Here is a 27,260-nt window from a genome sequence, read left to right as displayed (position 1 = left end):
GTTCCACATTGATCATGATGTGCTTAAGTATATGATAAATAAACCTCAATTGAGTGGACGAATTGCTCAATGGATATTACTTCTCCAGGAATTCAACTTTATGATTAACGTTCAACCCGACAAGAAACATGCCAATACGGATCACTTAACCCATTTATCTAATATACTAGGTAATGAGCCAATAAACGATGCTCTTTTGGACGCACAACTATTCGCTATGGATGTCATTACATCCGAATATGGTGAATTGATCCAATATCTAATGTTTCAGACTTTTTTAATTTCTTATAATAAAAAATTAAAGAAGCATCTGATTTTAAAAAATACATCATATACCATGATTGGAGATGCCTTGTACAAACAAGGGATGGAATTTTATGCCGTTGCATCTTTCAAAGTGAAGTTCATACAATTTTGGAAGGATGTCATTTGGACAGTTGTGGAGGACATTTTGCGGGTGATAGCACCGCACATAAGGCTTTAATGGCTGAAAATTAGTGGCCAACAATGTTTTTGGATGCACACCAATATGTTCGTCATTATGATCTTTGCCAATAAATTAGTCGCCCTACTGGAACTTTTGCAATGCCATTGGTACCAATTTTGGCATAGGCACTATTTGAAAAATGGGGTATCGATTTTGTAGGATCCATTGCAGCTGCCTCTCGAAATGGACATAAACATTATATTCTAGTAGCCAGTGATTATGTCACCAAATGGGAGGAGGCCATGGCAATAAAAACTGATAATATCAATATCGTAGCAATATTTTTATATGAGAACATTATCACTCATTTTAGCTATCCAAAAGAATTGGTTAGTGATCACGGAACATATTTTATTAATGCAATAATTGAAGCATTAACAGCGAAGTATGAGATCAAGCACTGCAAAACTACACCTTATCATCCACGAGCAAATAGGCAGACAGAAAAGACCAATGGTATCCTATGTAAGATCTTAATTAAGACTATTTCAGGAGCGAGAACTAATTGGGACACTAAATTGTTTGCAACTTAATGGGTGTACTGTATAACATATAAAATAACTACCAATTCTATCCCATTTCAATTAGTATATGGTCAAGAGGGAATTCTACCAATTGAATTGGAGGTCCAAAGTTTATGAATTGTGTTGGATAAACGTATGGGAGACAGAGAATCTCTTCAATATAGGTTAGTCCAATTGGAGAAATTGGATGAAGCCAAAGCTACAACTCTCTTGATCATGAAAGCTACACAGCACTATAAAAAAAGTTATTACTACAGTAAGTTACGACGAAAATATTTTATATCCAATGATTTGGTGCTACTTTATGATAGCTGCTTTAACAACTTTTTTGGTAAATTTCAAGTACGATGGCATAGGCCATATCAAGTGGTGGAAGGTTTTCCTAATGATTCAGTTTAATTGGAAGATTTTCTGAGAATCCACTTCACAACATGCGTTAATGGGAACTGGTTACATCTGTATTATACGTAAATTCGAAACGGGTTTACTCAATGGCGGGAGGGAGTCTCCGTAATAATGATTACTTGACAGGATTGGAAAGGTTATGATAGCTCGGAAATGATTGATGGTTAGTTTTGGGTATTGAAACTGACTAGTCAAAAAATTAGACATTCTAGATTAGATGTGAGATTAAGGTACACTGGATTAGACGTTCTTGATTCAGACCTCGAGTAAGCAATTAGGAGCGGGTCACTCATAGAAGGTTTCATTGTCGCAAATTTCAGACATTGTGCTTTGAAATGTAAGCTTTACGACAGTAATCAGCAATAATATTAGCATAAAGAAGTATTGAGAGTTTGATTTGTACAATGTCGATGGAAAGAGCAAAGAGAGCATCGAAACGATCAGAAAGTCGCCACAATGTGAGGTCTAAGTACAATTTGGAATCACCATCTCTTGTAGTTATCACCAACATGAACCGATAAAGTTAGATATCTGTTGGTCATTGAAAAGATAAAAAGATTTTAGAAATACATAGTTATTTATATTTTTGTGAGGATCAGATAAACTACCACCAATTGATATAGAACGAGTAGCAGAATATATAAAAAATTATGATCCAGAGGATGGTTTGAGTGTGATAAGAGGAGTCCTGATTATGATAGATGAGAATATCTTACACAAGATCATGCATTTATCAATCAGAGAGCTTGGGGTGGGAGGAGACGTATCAAATGACTTCAGGCTAGGAAGCTACTTCAAAGGAGGAATGTCGTCTCTCAAGCGAAATCAAGGATGGAAGGTACAGGAGGCACTTACGCCCGAACTTATGGAATAGATACGGTTCGTTCAGAAGTGGTTAGCATTAAATTAGCATACCACCAACATGGTAACGCGATTACTATTTTCCACACTTCATTGTTTCCATTGCAGACAGATTGGTCATTATGCTAGTGAATGTCCCAATCCCAGAGCCAGTGACGATTATACGCTAGTATGTGGAAATTGCAAGCAGTCAAGACATACTTATTAGTAATGTAATGCTCCGTTCAATTTCAATAATCGAGATCAGCAGATCCAAAGCCAAAGAACAATAGAGGAGATAAATTAAGGTCTTTAAGATTCACTAAGTCATTAGGTAGAAGTAGTCCAAGCTGTCCTTATAAGAAGTCAACAAAATAGGAAAGGACCAATTCAACATTTGGGTGATCCTGAAGCGAAGGGTCAATTGGATCCAATTACAGGGCCATCCAATCCAGGTCTTGACATGGGTCCCTTCATCAGTATAAGACCTAAATTGGTTGTGCATCCTAATGAGGTACCAATTACGGAGGCTTTGATTCCATGTCGCGTTGTTTCATTTTCTACACAGTTTTAGAAAATGTCCTTTCCGTTAAAAAATCCTCTTAGAGGCGTAAATTCCAAGGAACCAATATAAGCCCAATTGGGAGAACAATCTTACCCGTTGAAAAAACCGATTTTACAAGCTCCGTCAAATTCAATTCCAGTAGCTTTACTAATTTCCAATATAGAGAAAACCAATTTACTTGCGTCAATGTCTAGGACTAAGAAGAAAAAAAAGACATTGAGAATTACCACTAATACAAAACCATATGATATTCTAAAAGATTTGGATACCATATAGCCCACGATCTCCATGAAGCAACTATAGGCAGTAGTATCTGAGTACCAAACTATCTTGAATTCCTCATTAATTTGTCGTAGATCTCAAAATAAAGAAATCCAAGAAGTAAGTTTGAATCTTGATTCGGGTACACCAACAATTGATGTCTCAATTGATGGAGTGTTAGTATCGGGAGTGCAAGTAGACGGAGGATCTAGTGTAAATCTTATGAATGCCACTAAAATGGAGGAGTTGGATTTAGATCACTTATTGCCTACTACATTGGTTTTGAGAATAACTGACTCTAGTTGAGTTAAACCTATGGATATTTTACAAAGTATTGATACAATAATTGCAGGGATTATCTACAAAATTGATTATATTTTTTTTCAATTGTGAAGCTCTATATTGTCATATCCAATTTTATTGGAGCGACCATGGTTGTATCAAGCTAAAGCTCGAAATGATTGGGGCCATAATACATTAACAATTGAAAAACGTAATGATAAAAGTGGGCATCAAATGTACCTTGTCTAATATCACTGAGAAACTCAATTTTCCAGTTCAAAATTCACATCGGATTATGAAGATGAGTCTATAGAAGAAGCAATTGGTGCACCTGACTCAATTTATGCTGATATAAGGCAAGTTGTCAAGCACACTAGAATGAAATACCAATGTGAGGGACCGGGAAAGTACTTAGTTCCTCCAAATGTTATTGACGATTCTAATCATATGATTACATATTAGAAGAATAGGCAAGATGTTAATCACGTTAGTGCTATGGAACTCAAGTTGGAAAGTTCTGATGTGTCGGATTTTATGAAAGATTTTGAAATTGAGTAGAACATTATTCTAGAGACTCCTAAAATTCTATGATGTCAATCAATTAATTTAGGTATAGGGGAGGCTCTCCAAATCATTCAGATTTACGATGGTATAAAAAACAAGGAGAAAGAAATTTGGGTGGATTACTTTTGAATGCATAAAACTGCTTTTGCATGGTCATATGCGGATTTGAAAGGAATTCTAGCTGAAGTTTGTGAGCATCGAATTATATTGGAGGAGAACACTACACCAATACACCAAAGATAATATCAACTTAATCCAAAATACTCACTTATGGAAAAAAAAGAGCTGGATAAACTCTTGGAGGTTGGATTTATCTATCCGATCCTTTTAGTGAAGGGATTTCACCAATTGTTATAGTACCAAAAAAAATTAGAAAAGTTTGCATCTGTCAAGATTTCTACAAAATAAATGCGGCTACCAAGAAGGATTATTTTCCTTTACCATTCACAGATAGTATATTGGATTATTTTCTTTTACCATTCACTGGACATGAATGTTATTCATTTCTTGATGGATTCTCCGGTTATAATCAAGTTAAAATTACAAAAAAAGACCAATTAAAAACTACTTTTATTATGAATTGGAGGACCTTTGCCTATAAAGTTATGCCGTTTGGGCTTTGTAATGCACCAGCTATATTTGAAAGGGTAATGATGCAAGCATTCCAAGATTATCTATGAATTTCAATGGATATATTTCTAGATGATTTTTGTACATTTAGTACAAGAGCCAGGCATTTAAAATGTTTAGGTCAATGTTTGAATCAATGTGCCAAATATGGAATTTCTTTAAATTTAAAAATATATCAATTTGGTGTACTTTTTGGTAAACTATTGGATCATATAGTTTTGATGGCAAGCATTGCTATAGATCCAGATAAAATAAAGTTTATAGTAAAATTAAAGCAACCAAATACTGTTACGAGTGTTTGAATATTTGTCGACCTTCTCAATTATTATTGATGATTTATCTATCTATTCACAATTATATGTCTTCTTTTGACAAATCTCTTGAAGAAACCACCAACCGATGAGACCAGTCTATTTTAGACAAAAGAATGTACAATTGCATTCGAAACATTAAAACATAATTTGGTTTCAGCACGAATATTGGTGGCACCTTGTTGGACAAAAACATTTTAAGTTTATGTGGATGCATCTAATGTCGCGATTGATTCTGTGCTAAGCGAGAAAGATGACCGAGATTTTGATCACCCTATTTATCATGCAAGTCGTCAATTGGTAGTAACTGAAAGAAATTATACAACAATTGAAAGAGAAGCATTGATAATGATTTATTCCATATAAAAGTTTTGACATTAACTTCATGGTTATAAATTTGTTTTCCATGTCGACCATGATGCTTTAAAATATATGATTAATAAGCCTCAATTGAATGGTCATATTGCACGATGGATTTTACTCTTGCAAGAATTTGACTTTACTATTCAGATAAGATCAAGAAAATCACATTCCAATGCGGACCATTTATCTCAATTATCCAATATATTAGGTAATGAACCCATTAACAATGCACTATCCGATGCGGAATTGTTTGCGATAGATGTAATTACTCTAGAGTATAGTGAAATAATTCAATACTTGACATTTCAAACCTTTCCACCCAATTTTAATGAAAAGCTTAAACGATGCTTAATATTAAAATGTGCACCTTATACGATGATTGGTGAAGCTTTATATAAATAAGGCAAGGATGGAGTTTTTGTGACACTGTATTTATCAGACTGAAGTACATACTATATTGGAAGGTTGCTATTTGGACAGTTGTGGTGGATATTTTGTGGGAGACAGCATGGCTCATAAAGCTTTACAAGGTGGTTATTGGTGGCGAACAATGTTTGCAGATGCCCACCAATTCGTCCGTCATTGTGATCTATGTCAGAGAACGAGTTGATCTACTAGAACTTCAGCAATGCTATTGGTACCAATTTTGGCTCAAGCACCTTTTGAAAAATGGAGAATTAATTTAGTAGGACCAATTGCACCAGCCTCAAGAAATGGAAAAAAATGGTATATACTGGTAGCAACGGATTACGTAATAAAATGGACTGAAGTCGTAGCTACAGAAACCAACAATGCAAGTATAGTAGCAACCTTTTTGTATGAAAATATTATTATATGGTTTGGTTGTCCACGAGAATTGGTTAATGATTGAGGAACTCATTTTATAAATAGTACAATTGAAGCAATTACGGCTAAATATGAGATAAAACATTGGAAGACTACACCGTATCACTGTAGAGCTGATGGACAAATGGAAAAGACTAATGGAATTTTATGTAAAATCTTTACAAAAATAGTTTTAAGAGCAGAAACAGATTGGGACACTAAGTTGTTTGTTGGTTTATGGGCATACCGTACTGCGTATAAAGTTACTACCAATGCTATCCCTTTTCAATTGATTTATGGCCAAGAAGCAATATTACCTATTAAATTGGAAGTCTAAAGTTTACGAATTGCTATGGATAATAGATTAGAATATCATGATTCATTACGGCACTGTTTAGAAGAATTAAAAAAATTGAATGAAACTAGAGCCAATGCATTAATGATCATAGAAACTACACAAAAACGAAGGAAGACTTATTATGATAGTAAGCTTGGACCAAAGGCTTTAATGCCAAATGATTTAGTATTTCTTTATGATAGTCGATTTAAAAATTTTTGTAGAAAATTTAAAGTTCAATGGCATGGGCCATATCGAGTTATTGACGGATTTCCAAATAGTTCAATACAATTGGAAGATTTTATGGATACTACATTTACGACACGGATCAATGGTAATTGGCATAAACTTTACTATACATAAACCCAGGACGAGTTTTCTATTACAAAAAGGGGAGTCGATTCAATTGATTGGACCTTAATAAGAAGTAAGAAGGGGACTCTTTACAAGCATCGTGTTTTCTTTTGTGGTTAAAGAGAAGGTGGCAAACATGATATCTGAGAAAGCAAGGATGGAGACCGATTGGAAGGAATGGCAAGAGCAGTTGCAGGTAGAAGTTGCAATGTTGCAGACTAAACTAGCTGCATTAGAGAAGGAGGCCAATAATTTAGTATGAACCAATATACCAGTTTTAGCGACAATACCTTTGGAGATACCTTCAAAATTGACAGAAGAATGGCAGAAGATGTTGGAAGAGCATAACAACCAAATTGCCCGACGTGAGTCTCAGTTACGGGAATTGTATTTGTTGAATGAAGATCTGACGACACGTTTGGATGGAGAACCTTCGAACACTGAGGCAGATGACGAAGATATAAAGAAGAGAAGGTCATCAATTCAAAGGGTAGTAAGCCAACGCCATTGACTGAAGAAGCCAACGCTACTACGTCTTTATATGTTGAGGCTAAATAATGTTTGCCAGAATGCTGCACAATTAGGTGTGAGGCTATGTAGAACATGTAAATAAACTTTGTGGTAAGTTACTGGTTGGTTATTGATAACCTTGAGAATTAGACTGATAGTTAGGCAGTTTAGTTGATAACAGTAGTTTGTTAGTGGAATAAATGGTTAAGAATTCAAAGGATCATAACCTTTGGAATCCGTTGGCCGATGGATCATCTTTTTAGTAGGATAAAGAGGTTGAGGAAAGAGAGATCGTCGCCAAACTATGAGAGTTGTAAGCCGAAGGTCAAACTGTGAGAATCGTAAGCTAAGGGCCAGACTGTGAGAGTTGTAAGCTGAGGGCCAGATTGTGAGAGTCGTAAGCCGAGAGTTAGACTGTGAGAGTCGTAAGCTGAGAGCCAAACTGTGAAAGTCGTAAGGTGGGGTAAGCTTGATGCTACCTCTTTGTTTTCTTTGCTTTTATTATTTGCTTATGAATAATTGTGATTGAGAGAAGTATTGTTGAATTGATAGTTATAGAATGGATTATGTGTTGAATCAAGATGGAAGTAATAAGCCTTGGTGTTTTGTAGTTTGATAATTGATTTTAGATAGCCAGAGTACAATCAATTGTGACACTAACAGACCCAATTCATATAACCAGTCTTTTCTCGTGTTCAAATCCACATCTATTAGTTCAATTGCTTTGATACATTGAAGCTTGAACATAATGAGAACAACAAAGTACTTTTACCTTATTGACATGAGTCATGAGGTCATCTCCTTCTTCTATCTTTATTGTTAAGAACTTCCTCTTTGTCCATAGAATATTAACAAGGTTTCTAGTTTCATAGATATTGTAAAGAGTCTTCCATGCTTCCGTCAGTCCATTGTAAGCAATTATATATAAAAAGTTGGCATCATCAAGATTTGTTGCAATCATGCCAAAAGCGTTTCTTTCACGTCGTTTGTACTCTTCCTTCACCTTAACATCAGCTTCATCACTAGGAGGCTCTTCACTTTCATCAACAATGTCCCAAAGGTCTCAATCACTCTCAAACCCTCACCTTCACTTGAAGCCATGTCTAAAGAAGGGGTGTATCAAAGAAAATCAAGAAAAAAGAAGGTAGAACTCTCAAAATCAACAAAAAAGTGTTGTTGCCTTAGAATCCCAGATTGCCCTCTTTGTGAGTAAACTAGTGATTTCACTCTTTGATCACTCTCAACTTCACTTATAAGACTTCTCACAAGTCTTACACACTATCAAAAACTCTCATAGAAGCTTTGCCACTCTTTCATCACCTCTAATGTCTCATAACACCTCTTATGACTATAAGGAGATCTATTAGGAACTTAAGCACATGAAAATTTAATGTTAGTATATCAATGAGGTAGGTCAGCAAAGAAACACACCACTACTATTCTAAAACAACATTCTGAAGTGTATAACAATCTCCAAGACCATGAATGCACTTAACAAGAAGTAAGTACATAACTACATCAAGAACTAGATACAAAAAGAGATTTAGAAAATACTAAACTCTAACATCAGCAACAACCATAAGATCTACTCCTCATAACAACAAAACAACTTCAAAGAACTTCAAAACTCACAACTAAAGGTGAATGGGCCCATAACCTATTGAAGAAATAGAACTTTGAAGTCACAACACATAGCATCAGCAAGGTTGTACACAAAGAGAGTATGGAGTAAGTTGTCTCTCACTTCCAACACCGAATACTTATAGGTTGTAGTTGCTGCCCTACAAGACAATTTCTACTCATTGATTTTTACACACATGATCCTTGGTCCTAAGATCCTTTGGTATCTAATATACCTCGAGGATATCCTATGGTCCTTGGATCCTTTGGCATCTTACTAACCACAAAGGTCTCTTATGCCAAACACTAATTACTCTTACATTGTTTATGGATATTTCCTAGTTCATACTTTGTCCTCTTGACTTTGACTCTTGGTCCTTGACCTCATCCTATATCCATAGGATACTCTTTCTATATACCAAGAATCAATCCTTTGACCATTAGCAACTTATCTTAGATAATATCCTCTACAAGGTAATTTATTCTACTTTCACTTTTACTTCAACAAATCTATGCCATTGGAATTCAATAAGCCATCAAATACATATGAAAGGGGACTCTCATATAAAGCTTATTTTTACTTCAATGACAAAACTTCACAAAGCAAAGAGATTAAATAAGAGTTTGGTGCCATTTGGGATGATAAACTCTATTTAGGCCAATTTAAATAAATGGAACCTTCCATTAATGATGGAGGTCTATCATTTGTAGAATGATTAGATGAGTATGCTATCAAGAAGAAAGAAGCTAATATTTGAAATAAGTGCCCTCTTCACCTAATATTTCTATAATCTGATAGAAGATTTTTAAATTAGTGGAATAAAAGATAAAAGATACAAGAGCACATTTAAGTTCTTCATTTTAATATTCCATTTGAAGAATTCCAAGAGAGTGAACAAAACTTAGGCCATGATTTTGGCCAAAGCTCTGATCAAAACTTGAGGCCTCAATTAGGCCAAGTTCTTATTCAATTCAATCATAAAAGCTGCAACCAATATATGTCATTGATGATAGCTTGTACACTTATGCCATCATGCCATTTGGGTTGTAAAACACACTAGTAATCTTCTAGCAATATATAATTATGCCTTCTAGAGTCTTTCAAATAAAAACTTGTAATGATGCTAATTCTATGGATCCACACTAAAAATATAAGTTTCACATGTATGTAGATACGTCAAATACATCATTAGAAGTAGTTTTTTTTATTATTATTATTTGAACATCAACAATTGAAACCATCTAATATACTATGTATTGCAACAACTTAGTCTCATAGAGAAAAACCATTCAACAACTAAGAAAGAATATTTAAGGATGATCTATACAATCTAAAAATTTAGACAATATCTACTAAAAAATATATTTGTATTTTATGTGGACCATGAGGTCTTAAAGTATATGGTGACTTTATCAACTTAATCTCTAAGGTTAATGCTTTAGCTCCTACTAATCCAAAATTCACATTCAAAGTAGAATAACATTTGAGAAAAATCCATGGCAATGTGGATTTACTCTCATGTATTCTTGATAGTCCCTCTAAAATATCCATTAATATAATTACAACAAACTTCTACCTTTTTCTTTTTTCCATAGAGCAAGCCAACTTCTCTAAATTCAAATTGCATTAGATGGACCAAATACAATACTACTTGTTAATATATCAACCAATGAAGAATCTCTTAGCATCTTAAAAGAATACATTCATCTAAAAAGCTTTACCATATACTCTCATTTATAAAGAATTATATTGGCTTAGAATTGATAATATTCTTTGACAATGTATGTATTCCAAAGAGATGGCAATTGTGCTCAAAGCATGTCATTTGGATCTAAAAGGAAGTTACTTTACGGAAGTATAAAAGGCTTATAAGATTTACTTAACAGATTACTTGTAACTGATGGTGATCTAAGATGCACACCATTATGCAAGCCATTGCAATGTATGCCATAAAAAAATAAATACATAATAAAAATAAAAACTTCTTAATTGCTATGAAATATTGCTTCATTTAGTTTTTACATTACAACGATTTTAAAAATGTACTATTAACTTTGTGAATCCAATCCATCCAACAGCCAAGTACACTTGAAATTTATATTTGTTAGTGGAAATGAACTACATTACAAAGTAGTACAAAGCTCTCACAATGAATGATCCTATTGATATGGCAGTGGTGAAATTCATCTATTCTTCTATTGTGACACATTACTAGATTTTTCACTTAATTACATCAAATAAAGGTTCTCATTTTGTCAACAGTAAAGTCATGGCTTATTTCAACTAGCTAAGAATCAAACATCATCACTCATCACCTTACTATTTGTGGACAAATAATTAGGTAGAATAAGTAAATAGAATAATTTTTAGAATCATTAAAAATAATAATTCACGTATATCTATTGGCAAAAGATACAAAATTGGTTTTTGTACTATAGGCTTATGAGACAATGTATAAACCTTCCACTAATTACACATTATTCCAACTCACATATGGGTAAGAATATGTCCTCTTTATTGAATTTTTTGTTCCAAAATTATATGAGCTCGTAAGGACATTGTCTCTTTAGATAGTCAAGTTTAGAATGGAGGAGGCCAAAGAAGAACGTGTCCATGCACTACTCCAATTACCTAAAAAACAACTAACAGCTTTATACAACTAATGAACAAATCAATCTAAAAATAAATAAATTCACAACTTATACATTACTTTGCAAGCTCTAGAGGTGGGTGATTTGGCATTAAAATACAATGACAAATTGTAGAAGTTCTTAAAGAAGTTCTCACTTTAATGGCTAGGACCATTTGTCATCAAAGAGCTATATGACATTAGAACCTCAATCTTCAAAACAATACAAGATGATTCCCTTTGAAAGAAAACTAACACATTAAAACTAAGGGTCTATAATCCACACTTTGTTGTAATTCTACCCGAGCATGATATTGTGACTAAAGACTCCTACATTAAAAAAAATTGTTACTACCAAAATAAAACAAAAAATGAGAATATCTTTTATCTATTTGCCTCAAGACAACAACTATAGACTTGAGGAGCAAAATGCAAAATGCACAATTTAGAGTAGAATTTAAAGCATTGTTGGGATTTAAAACAATTGAGTCAAAAATCTCTGACAATTAAATGAAGAAAGCAAGCAACATCCAATAAGGACTCAAGATAATAAGAATTTGAGACATATCCAAAGACAAAGGGTCTTTGAAAAAACACTAAGACAAATGTCGAGAATTATGCTGAAATACCTAATATGAGATGAAAAAGGCTAATATCTGCATTTCAAATCGATAAAGACTGGAAGTAGAATCAAGTGTCAACTTGTTTGCAACCAACATTGATATCTCGTTTTAAGAATATCTCCCATGATGCAAGAGTCTTGTGGTGCCACCTAACAAATGTCCACACCCACATTGAACAACCAACCATCATTATGGTATATTGTCAATTGAGCAAGAATTCTCTAGGCCACCTCATACTTTCTTAGAAGATGTGAGAAAAATGTAGACCAAGCTTCTCAGACCATTCCTTTGATTGGTTAATAATGGATAAGAAGAATCCCCGGGTGATCATTGGGATGAAAAATGTGATCCCGTGATCACTTGCAAATTCAATTAGGGCAAATCTTACAATATATTAACAGTTGATTAACGTAGTCATTTAATAGGATTGAAAGGGTGAAAAAGAACGAAATTGCTTGGATAAAAAACTGGACTTAAGACACGGTACATTTGTGCAAAAACAAAGACAGCTCCTTCCGATATACTAATTTGGAAATTCAGCTTCACCTGGGTCTCTCAAGTGATAGGACTTAACATACACTTGCCCATGTCAGAAGGCGACGACGAGCTGGACATGATGCGGCCATCCGAACACATCGGAGGTCATCAAATTATGAACATAATGTAAAGCATTATTGTACAGTTCCCTACACCCACGAATCCTAAATAACAACTGCAGCGAGGCCAACCACCTCTCCCACAAACTACTTGTACATCAAAAGAGCCTACACAGGCGTCAGAACTTAATCCTTTACAAAAGCACCCATAGCTTGTAGAACTTATGAGACTGAGTTGACAACAAAACAACCCGATGATGCCACAACCACACCCCTAACTGGGAACTTTGATGTCGCTGTATCGCTCCGCTACTGAGTCACCTTTGTGCTTTTGGAACTGGATGTACCTCAGTGTATTGGCCAGGAAAGCATCCACCTGCATATCTTGCGTCGTATTCTCACTCTGAATCTCCGTCACGATGAGCTCCAACAATCCTTGAATGATCGTGCTTGTAACTTGGGTGTTGCCTTTCTCAAAGTAATACAGATACCTGCAAACCACACACCCAACCCCACACAGCTGTGAACCTTCCATAACTCAACCCCAAACACAGAAAACATCACCTTCCACGATTCCATGTACACCAGACACCCACACCGTCCTGTCCACTTGAGATGTGCCGACTCACTTGTTCAGAATCTCCACAAAAAGTGTCATGGGCCCATTGCTTCCTCGGGTCGCACTAGACATCTGCTGTGCAGCGTTGGCAATCCTCAAGGCCCGTTTCAAGCATAGCAATACCCTGCACATAGTGCAACCCAAAGCGACTCAGCACTCAACTCCTGTTCACTTGAAGGGTAAGCATTCTTTGACGACCCCATTCACGCCTTCACACCACCTAGAAGCCGTTGTCAATCATCTATTCCAAAAACGACGCTCACGTTCTGAAAATCGTTCGAAGCAACACTGCTGTAAGCTCCGCCAATCTTCCCACGTAACACCGACAGCCAACTAGCAACTGCAACACTCCAAGCACAATCGATGCTTCCACACAAACAACTTACCTTTCTCCATCCTTGACACCACTCCCCTCTTCCACCCAGAATAGATGAGAACAGGCATACACAGCCCTGCACTGATCCGGCTTCTTCAACAACTTCGCCGAGTACTGTGCACAAGCGTACCCCATCCATTGTCAAGCATTTAAAGCGGAGAACAAGAATACCCACAAAACAATTCTAACCCACCAACAAAGATTCATCGTCACACTCCTGCCTCAATTCTCATGTCTGGAAGTGCCACCAACTAACCACACAATCAAACACTGTAAGCACTGCCTACCGCCGGCATGGCGAACAAACCGACGTGCACAGATCGCTGAAAATCTAGTCGGCACCCATACACGTAACTCATCCGACCCACCCTAACATCCGCACATCTCACTCCCATTCATTTCCAGCACGGTTGCAAGCCGTCAACTACCCTCTCAACGACAGCTAGGCGCATGAACCACCCTCTTGCACGGCACCAACAACCAAACGCTATTTAATGCCTTACCCCTGTCGCTTTGTGCGTAAGTGTGTCCCTGTTCTCCACGCCAAAAACCCGTGTTCTTTGTAGAGTGCCAATTATCAGCTGCAGAGCAGTCACCTGGGCCTTCGAATCCTGCACCACACACAAAATTGCATGCCTTACCACCTCACGCCCCGTGTCACCATACGATCATACCCCGAAAGCCTGTATCCTCCAAGTATCAAGTCGACCATAATGCAAGCGGAAACCACCACTTACCGCAATCTCCTCTTCGTAAATCATGAAAGCCTGCGTGAAAAACTCATACGCAACCGGTTCCAGGTTGCACACACCCGCAGCCTAAAAATGCACACCACGCATGGATCACCCACTCAGAAAGACCGCCTCGTTACCCAAGTCACGCAACTCTTGAAACCCGCTCGCAATCAAGTCCACCACAGTACCTTCAAATTTCTACACCTCATGCTGCAAAGAACAACACCTGCAAACTGCTTCGACAAACAACGCTTCACTCCTCCTTCACCCTAACGGTTCTCCTCATCGACGACCCGTACAAAAACTGCCTAGCCATCAAAACTGGAGCGGTAGACTAGGCGCCCCACGTAACTGCAGGATATACGCTTACTAGCTCTACACGACGAGGAATTCTCACCTCTGCACATTGTAAGTACAACCGCAACGCAAGTTCTGGGGCTGGTACCACTGATAACGCCTCCACAGTCTACCTCATCCCCACGACACGACGTGAGTATCTTGCATGCCATGTGACCAAATTCGTGAGACATCCGTTGAAACTGACTACCGGACGGACCTCGGCTCCAGTCAAGTCGTATGCTCATGGACAGATACCCACATCCGCATCGATTCCAATGCAGACACCACTATTCCACCATTCCCGGCGCAATCCAACCTCACGCCAAAACCAAGTGAACTGCAACTAAGATTCAAATCAAAACCCATGCACCGTCTCAAACGTAAAACATGGCGTCCTCACCTGATGCAAAAATTGAAAGACCTTCTTCAAAGATACGGGGCCGTCGTCTGGAAGATCCTCGTTTTGCAAAGAACGCACCAACTGCAGCGCATCAAAACACAACCTCAGCCTTCGTGCAATGCCGGCGATGATTCAAACAAGGTTCACGCCGCACAACATATCTTCAATATACACAAACAAGCCGGCAGAGTGAAAGACTGGCACCTTCAGAGCGGCGAATACAAGAGGTGGAAGAGTGAATGGCAGCCTCTTTGGACCCCCTTGACCAAATTGCTTTCTTGCGGCTATTAAAATCTGCCCCAAACCCAAAACCATCTCGTCAGATCCCCTCATGACGCCCCACACCTCTCCTAGTACTGCACATTATTACCAACTTCCACCCCAACAACAACCCCTACAACTCTAGCACTTCCACCCTTCAGGGTCGCACACGGTTCATTCGCTCCTTCAGAGAAAAGGTGCCACGTTCCGCTTCCTGACCTGGAACATCTGCTCATTATCGTCATTCACCAGCATGTGTACCAGACGCGCCACCAGATTTTGCTCCTCCTTGAAGTCCTCTTCGTCTAACTGTCGCCAACCAGGACAACCAGACACGATTCAGACCCCGATACCATCCAACTATTGCAAATGGGCATGTTGGCTCAGTCACCCAAGCACGAGGAGTGAGTACAAGAATACCATACCTCGTCGATGGATGGTGCTCCCTCACTGTCCTGAATTAGCTCTTTCAACAGATCGAACAGCCCATCCACCTGTCGTGCTAATGCGTTTCATCAGTTTCATCTCGACCAAAACAAAGACAGACGCTCCCCACTCCCAAAAACATAAAAAGTAACACAAAACACACAACAATAAATAAATAAACAAATCACGAAAAACGAAAACAACAAATGTCATGTCCAACTTCCATCCGTTACCTCAAAACATTCAACAAACTAAAGTAGCCCTACTGGAAACTGAAAAAAAAAAAAAAAAAAAAAAAAAAAAGACACGTCGAAAGGAGGAATTGTGACATCTGGGTCCACCGCTATCGTGCAAGTCAAGCTTCTCACAGCCCTGCTCCGTCCTTGCAAATCACTAACCCACAAGAAAAGAACATCGACGGAAAGTTTACCTTCTCCGGGGCTGTGATGAGGGTGTTGTTTGCCAAAATCGATTGCATCAGAACCACTGCCATTACTCTGTTTGTGTCGTAGTCCAAGTGTTCCATCACCTTTCCATAATTACTCAGCTTCAGGATAGTCACCACGTCCTTGTACTTCTCCAGAGGGGCACTTAGCAGGGCCACCAGCTGTTTTGTTGCTTTAACATCCTTCACCTTGCCTTTACCTTCCAGCTTCTTCACACACCCTCCCTGCCATCACAAGCCGACACAACAAAACCACATACCACAGGCTTCACATCGTATCAGCAAAGTTTCTCTCACTTCTGCTCCACACGTCACTCTTTCAACGTTTTGTACATGCAACAACTCCTTCCTTCATCTTCACTTATTTGGTTCCTTCATTCCAGCTAGACTTTCCTATCCAAAATCCACCGATCAACACGCTGTTCTTCGGTCATCGATTATTCCAACCACTCACACGGTCTGCAACAGCCACCAAGATGACCAATGCTTACCAAAACTTGATCGACATAGTCAAGGCGGTCGACATGGACTCGCAACACGAAAGTAAGCAGAGCCACGTACAGGCTCACAGCCCCCACCAATGCCATGTCAGGTTGCGCCTCGATCACCTATCACAAGTCCACATTCAGCAAGTTGTCCGAAAAACGCATGCCCATTCTCGAGCTTTCAACTTGCTCGTAAGAGTCAACCGTTGCAACAACCGCGCAAGAGGGAAGCACAATCAGATCGTCACAAGTGCGGCTTCTCCGCAGAGCACCCCCCCCCCCCCCTATGGCAGTGAGAATGGCGCAAAAGTCAAACCAATTCAGTACCCCATGTTTTCTCACTGACTCATTCAAAACACAACAGGCGTCACTACGCCACACACAACCCCCTGGTTGCACCAACCAAAACTAATTCTGCTGCAAGGTCAAGCTTCTGCTTCTGATCCTGCTCAAAACACCACACAACTAAAATTGACGTAATCTCATAGCTTTGTGCCTCGCCCACCACAGTACATCGCTCCCATAGATTGCAGACCAGCAAAAACACGCCCTCTTATTACCTCAACAACAGCGTGACTGAACTTCGTGAAGGCTTCCACTTGTAAAAACTCGGGCAACACCTCAGGCGACGCAGCAGCATATCTGGACAGGCGCTCCATCAGCTGAGACATCACTGTTTTTATGTCCACTGTTGGCTGCGTACGCACACACAAAGTCCATCTTATTCATGTTCTCTCACTTCGCTCAAATCGCCCACTTCATACACCACAACTACGAACTCGGACGCACACCCACATCCACCGGAAACGGGTGCGCACACCATTAGCCTACCATGCTGCACGACTCACTCCTTCATCACCCGCTGCCAGATTACGGGTGACATTCGCCAAAATTCCGCTTCCCCCTCATCAACTAAAACCAGGTTTTCCGTGCTCATATCTTTCCAACAAAACTAATCGCTGCACCTGAAAGCGCCAATCCAACTGGAAACCCATACCTGTAGCTGAGGGCATGCACTTAGAAGAGTCTCCAAAGTTTGAAGATGGAAATCGTCTGGAAACACCTGGATGATGCAGTCCATCAAGTAGTACTGCGCGATCTCGTCCTTGCAATTCACAATCTGTTTCGCATGACGATGCTTTGCTTAGTCCATCCCCTCCACATGTTCACATCCTCACATCCTCACCCCTCACTTCCGAAATATGCTGCTGTATCTCAACACCCATCCAGACCTCGAAAACGTCACAATCATCGCAGGCATCACTGCTGAGTCCGGTTTCAACGTGCGAGCACAAAGACCCGCCTCGAGACACTGCCATCAAGCTCAAAGCCTCAACTTTAGCCAAGTATCATCCAAACGCTCTGCTCTTTGAGGTGAGCGTAAAGCGTCGTGTGGACTCCTCCCGATGTTAACGCACGACATACCTGTTCCAGAACTCGTGGGAGCACAACATCTTTGTACATCTCTAGGTCCACGCCGTCAAGTTGACTCAGCACATGCAAATTCTTGCCCACCTGACAGATCGTTTTGAAAAGATGAAACACAAACCAACCATCATCAACAACATCAACCCCTGTCCCACGACTACTTCCTATCGACCATTCCACGCAGCAAACAAGCAAGCCTGACGGATCCACCACTACAGCCACACGCACTCAAAACAAGACGGATAGCCCCTGTCCCTTTCCATCTCCAACATCCACAAACACCCACGCCAATCTAAACAAAGCTGCTAAATCATGGACATCAACACCAGGCCTCGGTGACTGCATCTCCGTTCTCCGCTCACTTTCCCGAGTTCTCAAGTTGGCTTGCGCACTGCGGATCTCGGCAACCCCTAGCCATAGCCCAACCTCAAGTCAGGATTTACACAACGCTTACCAAGTCACGCAACTCGCTCCGTTCCTTTTCTCGTTTCTCCTTCTCCCGAGCAGGGCCCTGTTTACATCAATATGATCAACCAACGTCAGCTTCGGCATGCGCAAATAATCCACAACGTCTCGATTGACGAACTCTACACCGATGCTGCTTTCCAAACAAGGCGGCAACTCCAGTGCAATGCAGCTGCACTGAACGTCTCGTTCACGTTTTGCACCCAACGCTTTCGTCAGAGAGGCCATGCATGGGAGGTGATCCAACCTGATGTTGCATCCGCACCCACAATTTGTTCATCTCCGTAAAATTCTGGAGCACAAACTCCACCGCGTCCATCACGTTGCCACCCTCCCTGAAATTCAACTTCAAAGTCAAGCACAGCCGACTCGTGCGGGAAACTCGAAACATGAATTTCACAACGAATCAAAATATCAAACAAATCCCCTCCTCCAACGCCAACCGATGCATGATGTGAACCGGTCCTTCCGGGGACAAAACACCGCCCAAACCAGCCACGACACTCTGTACACAGACGCAGCTCCTGGCGACCCTCCGTGGCATCCACAACCATGGAGAACACCCGAGCACCCTCACAGCGAAGTATCATCGCAATGCCCCCTGAAACGAAGTCAATCGAAGATTGCCAACAGGCCATCGTCACACATCATCAATGGTGCTGTGTTCAGAAGAAGACCCTTCGTAGGGCGATCCAACATCTGGCAGTTTGTCCCGGCTGATTTGAGATAGATAACTGCGCAAGAAAAGCCCCCGAATCGGCTGCTGCACACCCCGACTCATCTCCACCAAATCCTTCAATATGTCCTTCGCTGGCGCTTCTTGCGATTTGATGTACACCGATCCCACGGTGATGAGCAGGTATCTACGCATCCAGAACAATCACGTCCACTGAGTTTCACCTCAAAACTCTGAAACTGAGTCAGTACCACCACTGCCCGGCCCGCAACCCCCAACGCCATCATGTCCCCACCGAACCCATCCGACCACCTCACACACAAGACTCAGCCGCGAATGCATGAAAAGCCCTCCACACAACCCTACAGGCAACCCGCCAAACTGATGCTCTCCACACTTAAGAGGGATTGGTTTGTGCGCGTAAGGATCTTACAGGCGCGGGAGTATGTTTCCAGAGTGTTGAACGAGCTCGTACAAGTCAGCGTTGGTGCGGCCTCTCTTTGTCTCCTCCTTGAAGAACGTTTCCAGCTGCCTCAGCTCATCGAAAGTCCTCATGTCTTGTTGCAGGTCAAGGGCATCAAACCTCACCATTCGAGGAGCATAAGCCTCTCTCCAGAAAGAGATCACCAATCGCACACTATGCGAAATATGAACAACCAGATCCGGCGCCTCTCCTGGTCACTCGGATGCGAGTCTCTAGACACGACAAGAGCATTGGCTAGCAAAACATCAAACCATGAAACCAAAGAACAAACCAGTCCGGATACAGAGCTCGTAGTATTTCTGCGGAGACAACTTCGACGTTCGAAGCTCCGAAAGCATCTGTGCGGAGTACTTCAAAGCATCGCGCAGATTGCTCGCGTCCTGCAGCAATGTAACCGGAGGGAGCGTCAAATTAGGTCTGCGACGGTCCTCGCCAAGCCAGCATTTTCTGTCCAGCTGCAAAGTGCACTCCTCCATGCAAATTCGCCAATTCACAAGACGGAAAAGCCGTGGCATTAGATCTAACGCCCAACCTAATTCCATCCGACCACTGCCACGGCTCGCGACTGCCGCAACCTGGGAAATCGTCACTCCACGGATCGCGAATCCTCCCAGGATTCGACATCCACACCGACGATACCGACCAACGTAAACCACAAACAAGCAGGGCCATCAAGGAAGCCGTCAGGAAGCCCGAAAAGCACAAGAGAAAACAAGATTGCACGCACCACAGCGCGATGCATGTAAAATGCATTGTGCTGGACCAGAGCCATGGCATCCGCCAGCCATTTGTCTTGCTCCTCGGCGCTACTCACGGCATCCTCCTGGACCTGCATCGTGCCCGCGCACAGCTAGAACACTGAAATCCAATCCAAGAGCCCGGCGCCGAGCGGAATCCACCCTGCAGCTCGGGAAGCAACAGCGAGAGCGAGCAGGGCGGGGTAGAGAATCTCGTCCGAGCGTAGCAGAAGCTCGCGGGCGATGACGAGACGGGGGTCGGGACGGGGTTTAGTCTAGGGCTTCTTCATGCGCTCCGAAACACACACACACTCGCAGGAAGGGAGAGAGAGAGTATAGCGGAATGCCAACTGGGACTGCTGACTGGACGTGCTCTCCTGCTTCCTGAGGCATGGAGGAAGACTCCCCCTCCCAATCCTCCTTTACCTTTCACGCCACATCATCTTCGCTTCCTATCCTCCCTTGTTGCAACACACATGCATGTATTTATATTGATGTCTATGTGTTTGTCAAACGCTGTGTTTGTTTAGCACATGAACACTTCCTGTGAAATTCAGAATTTTACTCTTCTTTTAGGAATTCTGGATACATTTCCAACTTTTCATCTGATTTTCGTTTACTTTTTTATACTCCATACTCTCACTCACATGCGATGAGAGACACCCCTCGTGAGCTGTAACTATTGCTTCACTTGATGTGGCAAATGTGAATGGGTTATTAATAAAATGACATGTTCATGCCTTTTTTTAATGTTTGTTTCTTCATTGTTGGAGGCTTGCTTGAAATGGATGTGCAAGGAAAACTTATGAATGCAATAGTTTCTTGGATAATGTAGAGAAAAGCTTGAAGGAAGTTGAGGTTATTGTTACAAGAAAGACTTCAAACCACTTTGGTTAATTTTTCACAAATTATTAGAAAAGCAATACAAGTGGTGAAGAATTGTTTGGGAGATTAGATAATAGTGATTTTAATGCAAAGGTGCAACAAAGGAATATGCAAAGAAGTGCTCTTGGAGCTTAAGTGGTTTTGTGATACAATTTATGATATTTTATAAAGAAGATGGTGTAAAGAGATGGGGCTTGAAAAATGCTATTAATTTCATCCATATAATTGGTATGATGTTGCAAAAGATGAAAGATTATTATTTAATAAAATAAATAATTTAACAAAGAATATAGTTATTTTTTAATGCTTTTAAATTGATCAATTACATATTAGAATAGTAATCTTATATTTAAAAGTTTGAATGTAGTGTAAAAAATATTATGTCTTTTTCTAAAGACATTTTTAATCTAGAATATAAACAACCTCTTACACCATTAATGAAAAGCCTATTTTAAAATGTATGGATAATAACACGATTGAATCTCCAAAAAGTTATTAAAATGATATCATTTGAAGAATATATAATTAATTATTCTTAAAAAAAATAGAAAAAATAAATAGATAAAATAAAATAAAATAAAATAAACCTCAATCTTATCTCAATTGAATGTCACAAACATACATCTTCACCTATATTAAAGGAGTTAAGTAGAAATGAGTTGAAAAGATGGATTTTTATAGTATTGAGTGGAAATTATTTTTTACAAGCTTCATAGATTTAAATATGACTTTATACTTATTTATAGATAATTGATAGTTTGAAAACTTCACCAACCATGTTACATACAATGGTAACTTGTGATATAAGTTGGCCTTATGGTACAAATGTAAGAATTTTATTTAATAAGTTATTTACATGTCCTATAAATAGGACATGTGTCCATGGTCCTATAAGACATTATTACATAACTCCTAATTAAATGGTATATATGGAAGTAAGAATGAAGCCTTTTTTCATTCTTGTCAACGCCTTTATTAGTTTTAGTCTTGTTTCAAGAATCTTTAGTCTTTTGTCTTTGGCAATAATTATTCTAATTTAAATATTATACCATCTTTGAATAATTATCTACTTGTTTTTAGTGATATGAAAGTATAACAAATCTTTCTTTCTTTATGATTCATATTCTTAATAATTTCACATGAATAATAATTCACTATTTTTTTTGTTTTGGAAATAAATAGAGAGTCCCATTTTTTTGTTGTATTTTAAAGATTTTGGACTTCCATCTGTAAATTAATAATTTATATTTTATTTTATTTTTTTTAAAGATTAGATTATTCTTCTTTTTAGAAACTTTTATTTAATGTTAGAATTTGTATATTATCCTCTTCTAATTTGACTTTTGGATTTGATAAAGTCACATGCAATAGGAATAAAAGAAAAGATTATGGATGCTACAAATGGCAAAAGTGAGAAAAAATTTACATCTATTGTAGATCTTCATGAGTTTATTAATACTCTAAAGTTAAAAATTTCATGTATTATCAATATCAACCATAGTGGTACTATTCCTACACCTATGAAAGAAGTCATTAATGGTGTCAATGTCTATGCTAAGAAATTATATATTTGAAAAAAGAAAATAAATTAAATTCATCTTTAAATTCAAAAAGTCTTACTACTACAAATATAGGGAGAGACAAGAATTAATATGCTAAAGAAGTCTGATTGAATTCGATCAAAATTTTGAATATTTGTTTAACAAATCAAGTTCTATCCATAATTGCATCTTTTCAAATATTTTGATGGATTTACTCAAGTTAGATTCATAGACACATTTTTATTTGGAAGTGACTCTCTTAATTTGTAACTTTGATGAAAAATGATTCATAACTCCAACATGATCTAAATTTATTCTTAGAAGTGTTTATAACCATCTTTAGAGAAAGTGATTGAAAATAGGTAATAGAAACCAAATTCATATTTTTACAACAAGAATCATGATTAATTATCGTATATCTTGCTAAATTACAAAAAATTTCTTGTGTTGTGGATTGAAATAACAAAGCCTTTATCAATTAATTTTCATATAAATTAAAAAATAATATCAAAAATTTATTATTAAAAATATTGAAAGCAAATTCATTTTAACAACTTATTTTTCAAGTAATTGCATGCAGCAATCAACTTTTTGAAATAGAAAAAGAACAAAAAATTAATTCTAAAGAAATAAATTGAGTAATGACAACAATCCTTAAGGTTTTAGAAACTTATTCATTAAGGCCAAAACTTATGCAAATTACTATGGTACAATTTATACTTCCCATTGATCAAAGAAAGATTTGATATTGTCAAGAAGGATATGTGATTATGTTGTAGATAATCTAAACACACTATTCAACATTATTTAAAAAAATAGTGTAATTAAAAAATCAAAAGCATGGTTGCTTAAGAAGACAATGTATCAAAAATCAAGTTTGTCTTATTATAATAAAGATTGTGTATGTAGAATCTTGTGCAATACCTACTAAAGATCATATTCTCTCTTTACATGCATATTTGATTTTACAATAGATGTCTCTTTAAGGCCAAAATTTAAAAATTATTTATTTTTTAAAATTCAAGAGCTTTAATTTTTTTTATATAGATTAAAGTTTTTGTTAAAAAATATGAAATGTTTTTTTATAAAAAAAACAAAGTTCATGTATTTAAAAGTCATAGATGACTGTTTGTTATCTTTTAGAGATGTTAGCCATGAAAATATTCTTTTAGATGTAGCAATGTATGGATACAAAATCTTAGTTATATTAAATGATATTAGATCTTCTTCAAATCCAATTATTTTAGGTTTATTGTGGCTAAAGAAGTATAAGCCTTAAATAGATTGAATTTCTTATAATCTTAATTTTTTTCACTATGCAACCTGGACTTCTATTGTCTAAGTAGAATATTATAAGTATGATACATTTGAATCTATTTTAGTAGGTGTAAGAACTTTTAACATGTTGCAATTTTATTTTTATATTTTTCTATTTATGCCACATCAATATTTAGTAGTGGAAAGACTTTAAGTAATATTTTAAATCAATATATGGATAAAGATTATCAAGACGTTTTTGAGAAAATAAATGCAAATTTTCTTTTAAAGTATTGTCTTTATGATTATTCAATTAATCCGTAAATTAGAACTCAATTGCTATTTGGAACAATCTATAGCTTATTACAAAATAAATTGGCTATAGTAGAGGGATATATTGATAAAAGCATGGCCAAGAACTTCATATGCTATTTAAAATTTTTAGTAGAAGTTTCTATTTTATTTTATTTAAAAGAAAAACAAAACAAAAAATAAAAAAATCATCACAAATATGTGTGGATTATGAAAGGCAAAACAATATTAACATCAAAAACAAATATTTTCTATCTCTAATATCAAGATTTTTTTTATCAACTAAATCAAGCAAAGATCTATACTAAAGTAGATCTATAATGAACATATAATCTAATTGTATTATAGAAGGTAATAAATAGAAAATTTTATTTTAAACCATATATGGATATTATAAATATAATGCCATGCCTTTATCAAGGATATGAATCAAGTTTTCAAACTATCAATCAACTACAAACACATATAAAGTCAAATCCACATCCATAAAGCTTCTTAGAAGTTTTTTTGTAAAGATATAATTAAATCTACCTTCATTTATCTTCTACTTAATATTTTTTATCTAAGTAATTATGTATATCAATGATATTACTTCTTCTTATAAGGATGAGTTCCACAAAGAGTAGTGATTATATCTCAATTCTTGATTTTGGTTTTGATGGATGTTGTTGATGAAAAGCATCAATATTTCTTGCTACATTTCCAAGATGCATTACTTGCTTTCATTTATATTCATTAATATCATATCTCTACCAATGTTCAAGATATTCTAACCTATTTAGATGCCTCCTTGAGTCCAAGACTTCTTCAACTTCAAATTTTTTATTATTGTCCACTTCTATAGAAAGAGGTGGGATTTATCTATTTTTTGATCTATCAATTGTCTTATATGGTTGAAAAAAAGACATACAAATATGGACTGGATCTTTATAGACTCTAATAGATGTAATAGATATTCAACTAGATTGATATGTTAACAAATAGGAAATGGACCAAGTCTACAATAATCCAACTTGTAAAATTTATTTTATATATTATTTTTTGAATAAATAATACTTATTTAAATAAATATTTTTATTATTTTTGTTCCAATTATATCTTAAAATGTGAATAAAATAAACTATTCAATTATTATTATTGTAAATTAAAATAATTATTACTTTAATGAATTAAATCAAGTAATAAAAATAAAAATAAGGTGTTCTATAGAATTTAATTACGATTAAAATATATTCTCTTAAATTCATAAAAAAATATAAAATATATCATAAAAATAATATTTATTCTATTAAAAATAAAAAAAAATTATAGAATTTTAATTATTATTTAGAATCAAAAAATAAAAGAAATTATAATAGAATAAGAATAAAATTGAATTATTTTTATTTATTAGTAGCAATAGAAAAAATTAAATATAATAAAATCAGATAAATTAAAAATTAAGAAAAAGACAAAATAATATTACTTTAAGTATTTTAATTATGATTTAAAATTATTAATTTTTGTAAATCCTTTTTTAGAAAAATCTTATAAAAAATGAATAAAAATAAATCAAAACATATATTTTCTTACATATATATATATATATATATATATATATATATATATATATAATTATTTTTAATTTTTAATTTATTCTCAAATAAAAATATTGATATTTTAATATACTATAATTAAATTAAGAATAATTCTTTTTAGGATAGTGAAAAAGGAAATAATCAATTTTCTTATATAAGATAATTGATCCAAAATTGTTACTGTTTTTCAAAACAATTTGTCAATGTTTAAAAGGTCAAATTTAATAATAATTATAATAATTATAATTGTATCAAAATTTGATTTCTTAATGAAAAAAATATATTTTAATAATAAACTAAATATAATGAAAAATTCTTAACATAAAAAAATTATTATAAATACTCTTTAAAACATTTAAAATGTACATTGTAGCAACTATAAATGTAAAACATTACCAATATAAAGAAAATAGGACAAAACACCAATAGAATTTTTAGTTGAATGATGGAAGAGAAATGATTCAGTAGTTACTAATAGTTTATGACAAATTTTTGTTTTAAAATGTATAGATTAATAATAATAATAATAATAATAATAATAATGATACAATTTGAGTATTTATAAGAATCCATTCAAATTGCATTTAAACATTTTCAACAATCCTTCAAAGTTACTTTAACTAAAATCATGAAATAACCTGAATTATTTTTATTAAAAAAAATTGGTCAAATATGATACATTTCTTTATTATTTATTTTAAAACTACATGGCCTGTTGCAAGTTTATTCTAAAATTTCACATTAACTAAACTATTATTATTCTTTTATACTTCATTGGTGCCTAGATAAGATATTACTTGAATGAATGGATGGACAAGGTTTGTTTGAAGTTCTCTAATAATGTAAAAATACCAATGGACCAGCAAAAAAACAAACCAACCAACCAACAAATAATGTTTTTGAATCAAGAGCATTGGACTTCAAGAAATTAAGGAAATTTTAATCTAAAGATTTTGTTGGTGTTGTTGTGGTGATAGCATTGCTTGTGTGTATGTTACATTAGTTCACATCTCGCTTGTATTATAAAGGCTTAGTCTAAGTTGTGTGATATTGGATTTAAGTCTCTAAAATTAGATATTTTGTTTT

At 36.5% G+C, this 27,260-nt stretch overlaps 1 protein-coding gene across 1 annotated transcript; it reads right to left on the bottom strand.

The window, feature by feature from the left end:
• Positions 1-12,739: 12,739 nt before the first annotated feature.
• On the bottom strand, positions 12,740-20,922 carry LOC112294528 (vacuolar protein sorting-associated protein 35B). Its single transcript, XM_024545067.3, has 21 exons — positions 20,593-20,922; positions 20,149-20,245; positions 19,815-19,938; positions 19,383-19,568; positions 18,953-19,040; positions 18,695-18,751; positions 18,238-18,327; positions 17,810-17,932; positions 17,373-17,507; positions 16,819-16,935; positions 16,313-16,552; positions 15,882-15,950; positions 15,676-15,765; positions 15,400-15,489; positions 15,196-15,276; positions 14,854-14,922; positions 14,460-14,540; positions 14,226-14,333; positions 13,733-13,836; positions 13,357-13,470; positions 12,740-13,218 (listed from the first exon to the last, which is right to left on the bottom strand). The coding sequence occupies exons 1-21, from the start codon at positions 20,698-20,700 to the stop codon at positions 13,002-13,004; spliced, it is 2,388 nt and encodes a 795-aa protein (XP_024400835.1). The 5' UTR covers positions 20,701-20,922; the 3' UTR covers positions 12,740-13,001.
• Between the last annotated feature and the right edge of the window lie 6,338 nt (positions 20,923-27,260).

This window comes from Physcomitrium patens, chromosome 17 (genome assembly GCF_059467195.1).
Source record: "Physcomitrium patens ecotype Gransden chromosome 17, ASM5946719v1, whole genome shotgun sequence".
In the NCBI taxonomy this organism is placed as follows: Eukaryota; Viridiplantae; Streptophyta; class Bryopsida; order Funariales; family Funariaceae; genus Physcomitrium; species Physcomitrium patens.
This window is presented reverse-complemented; position numbering and strand designations above follow the sequence as displayed.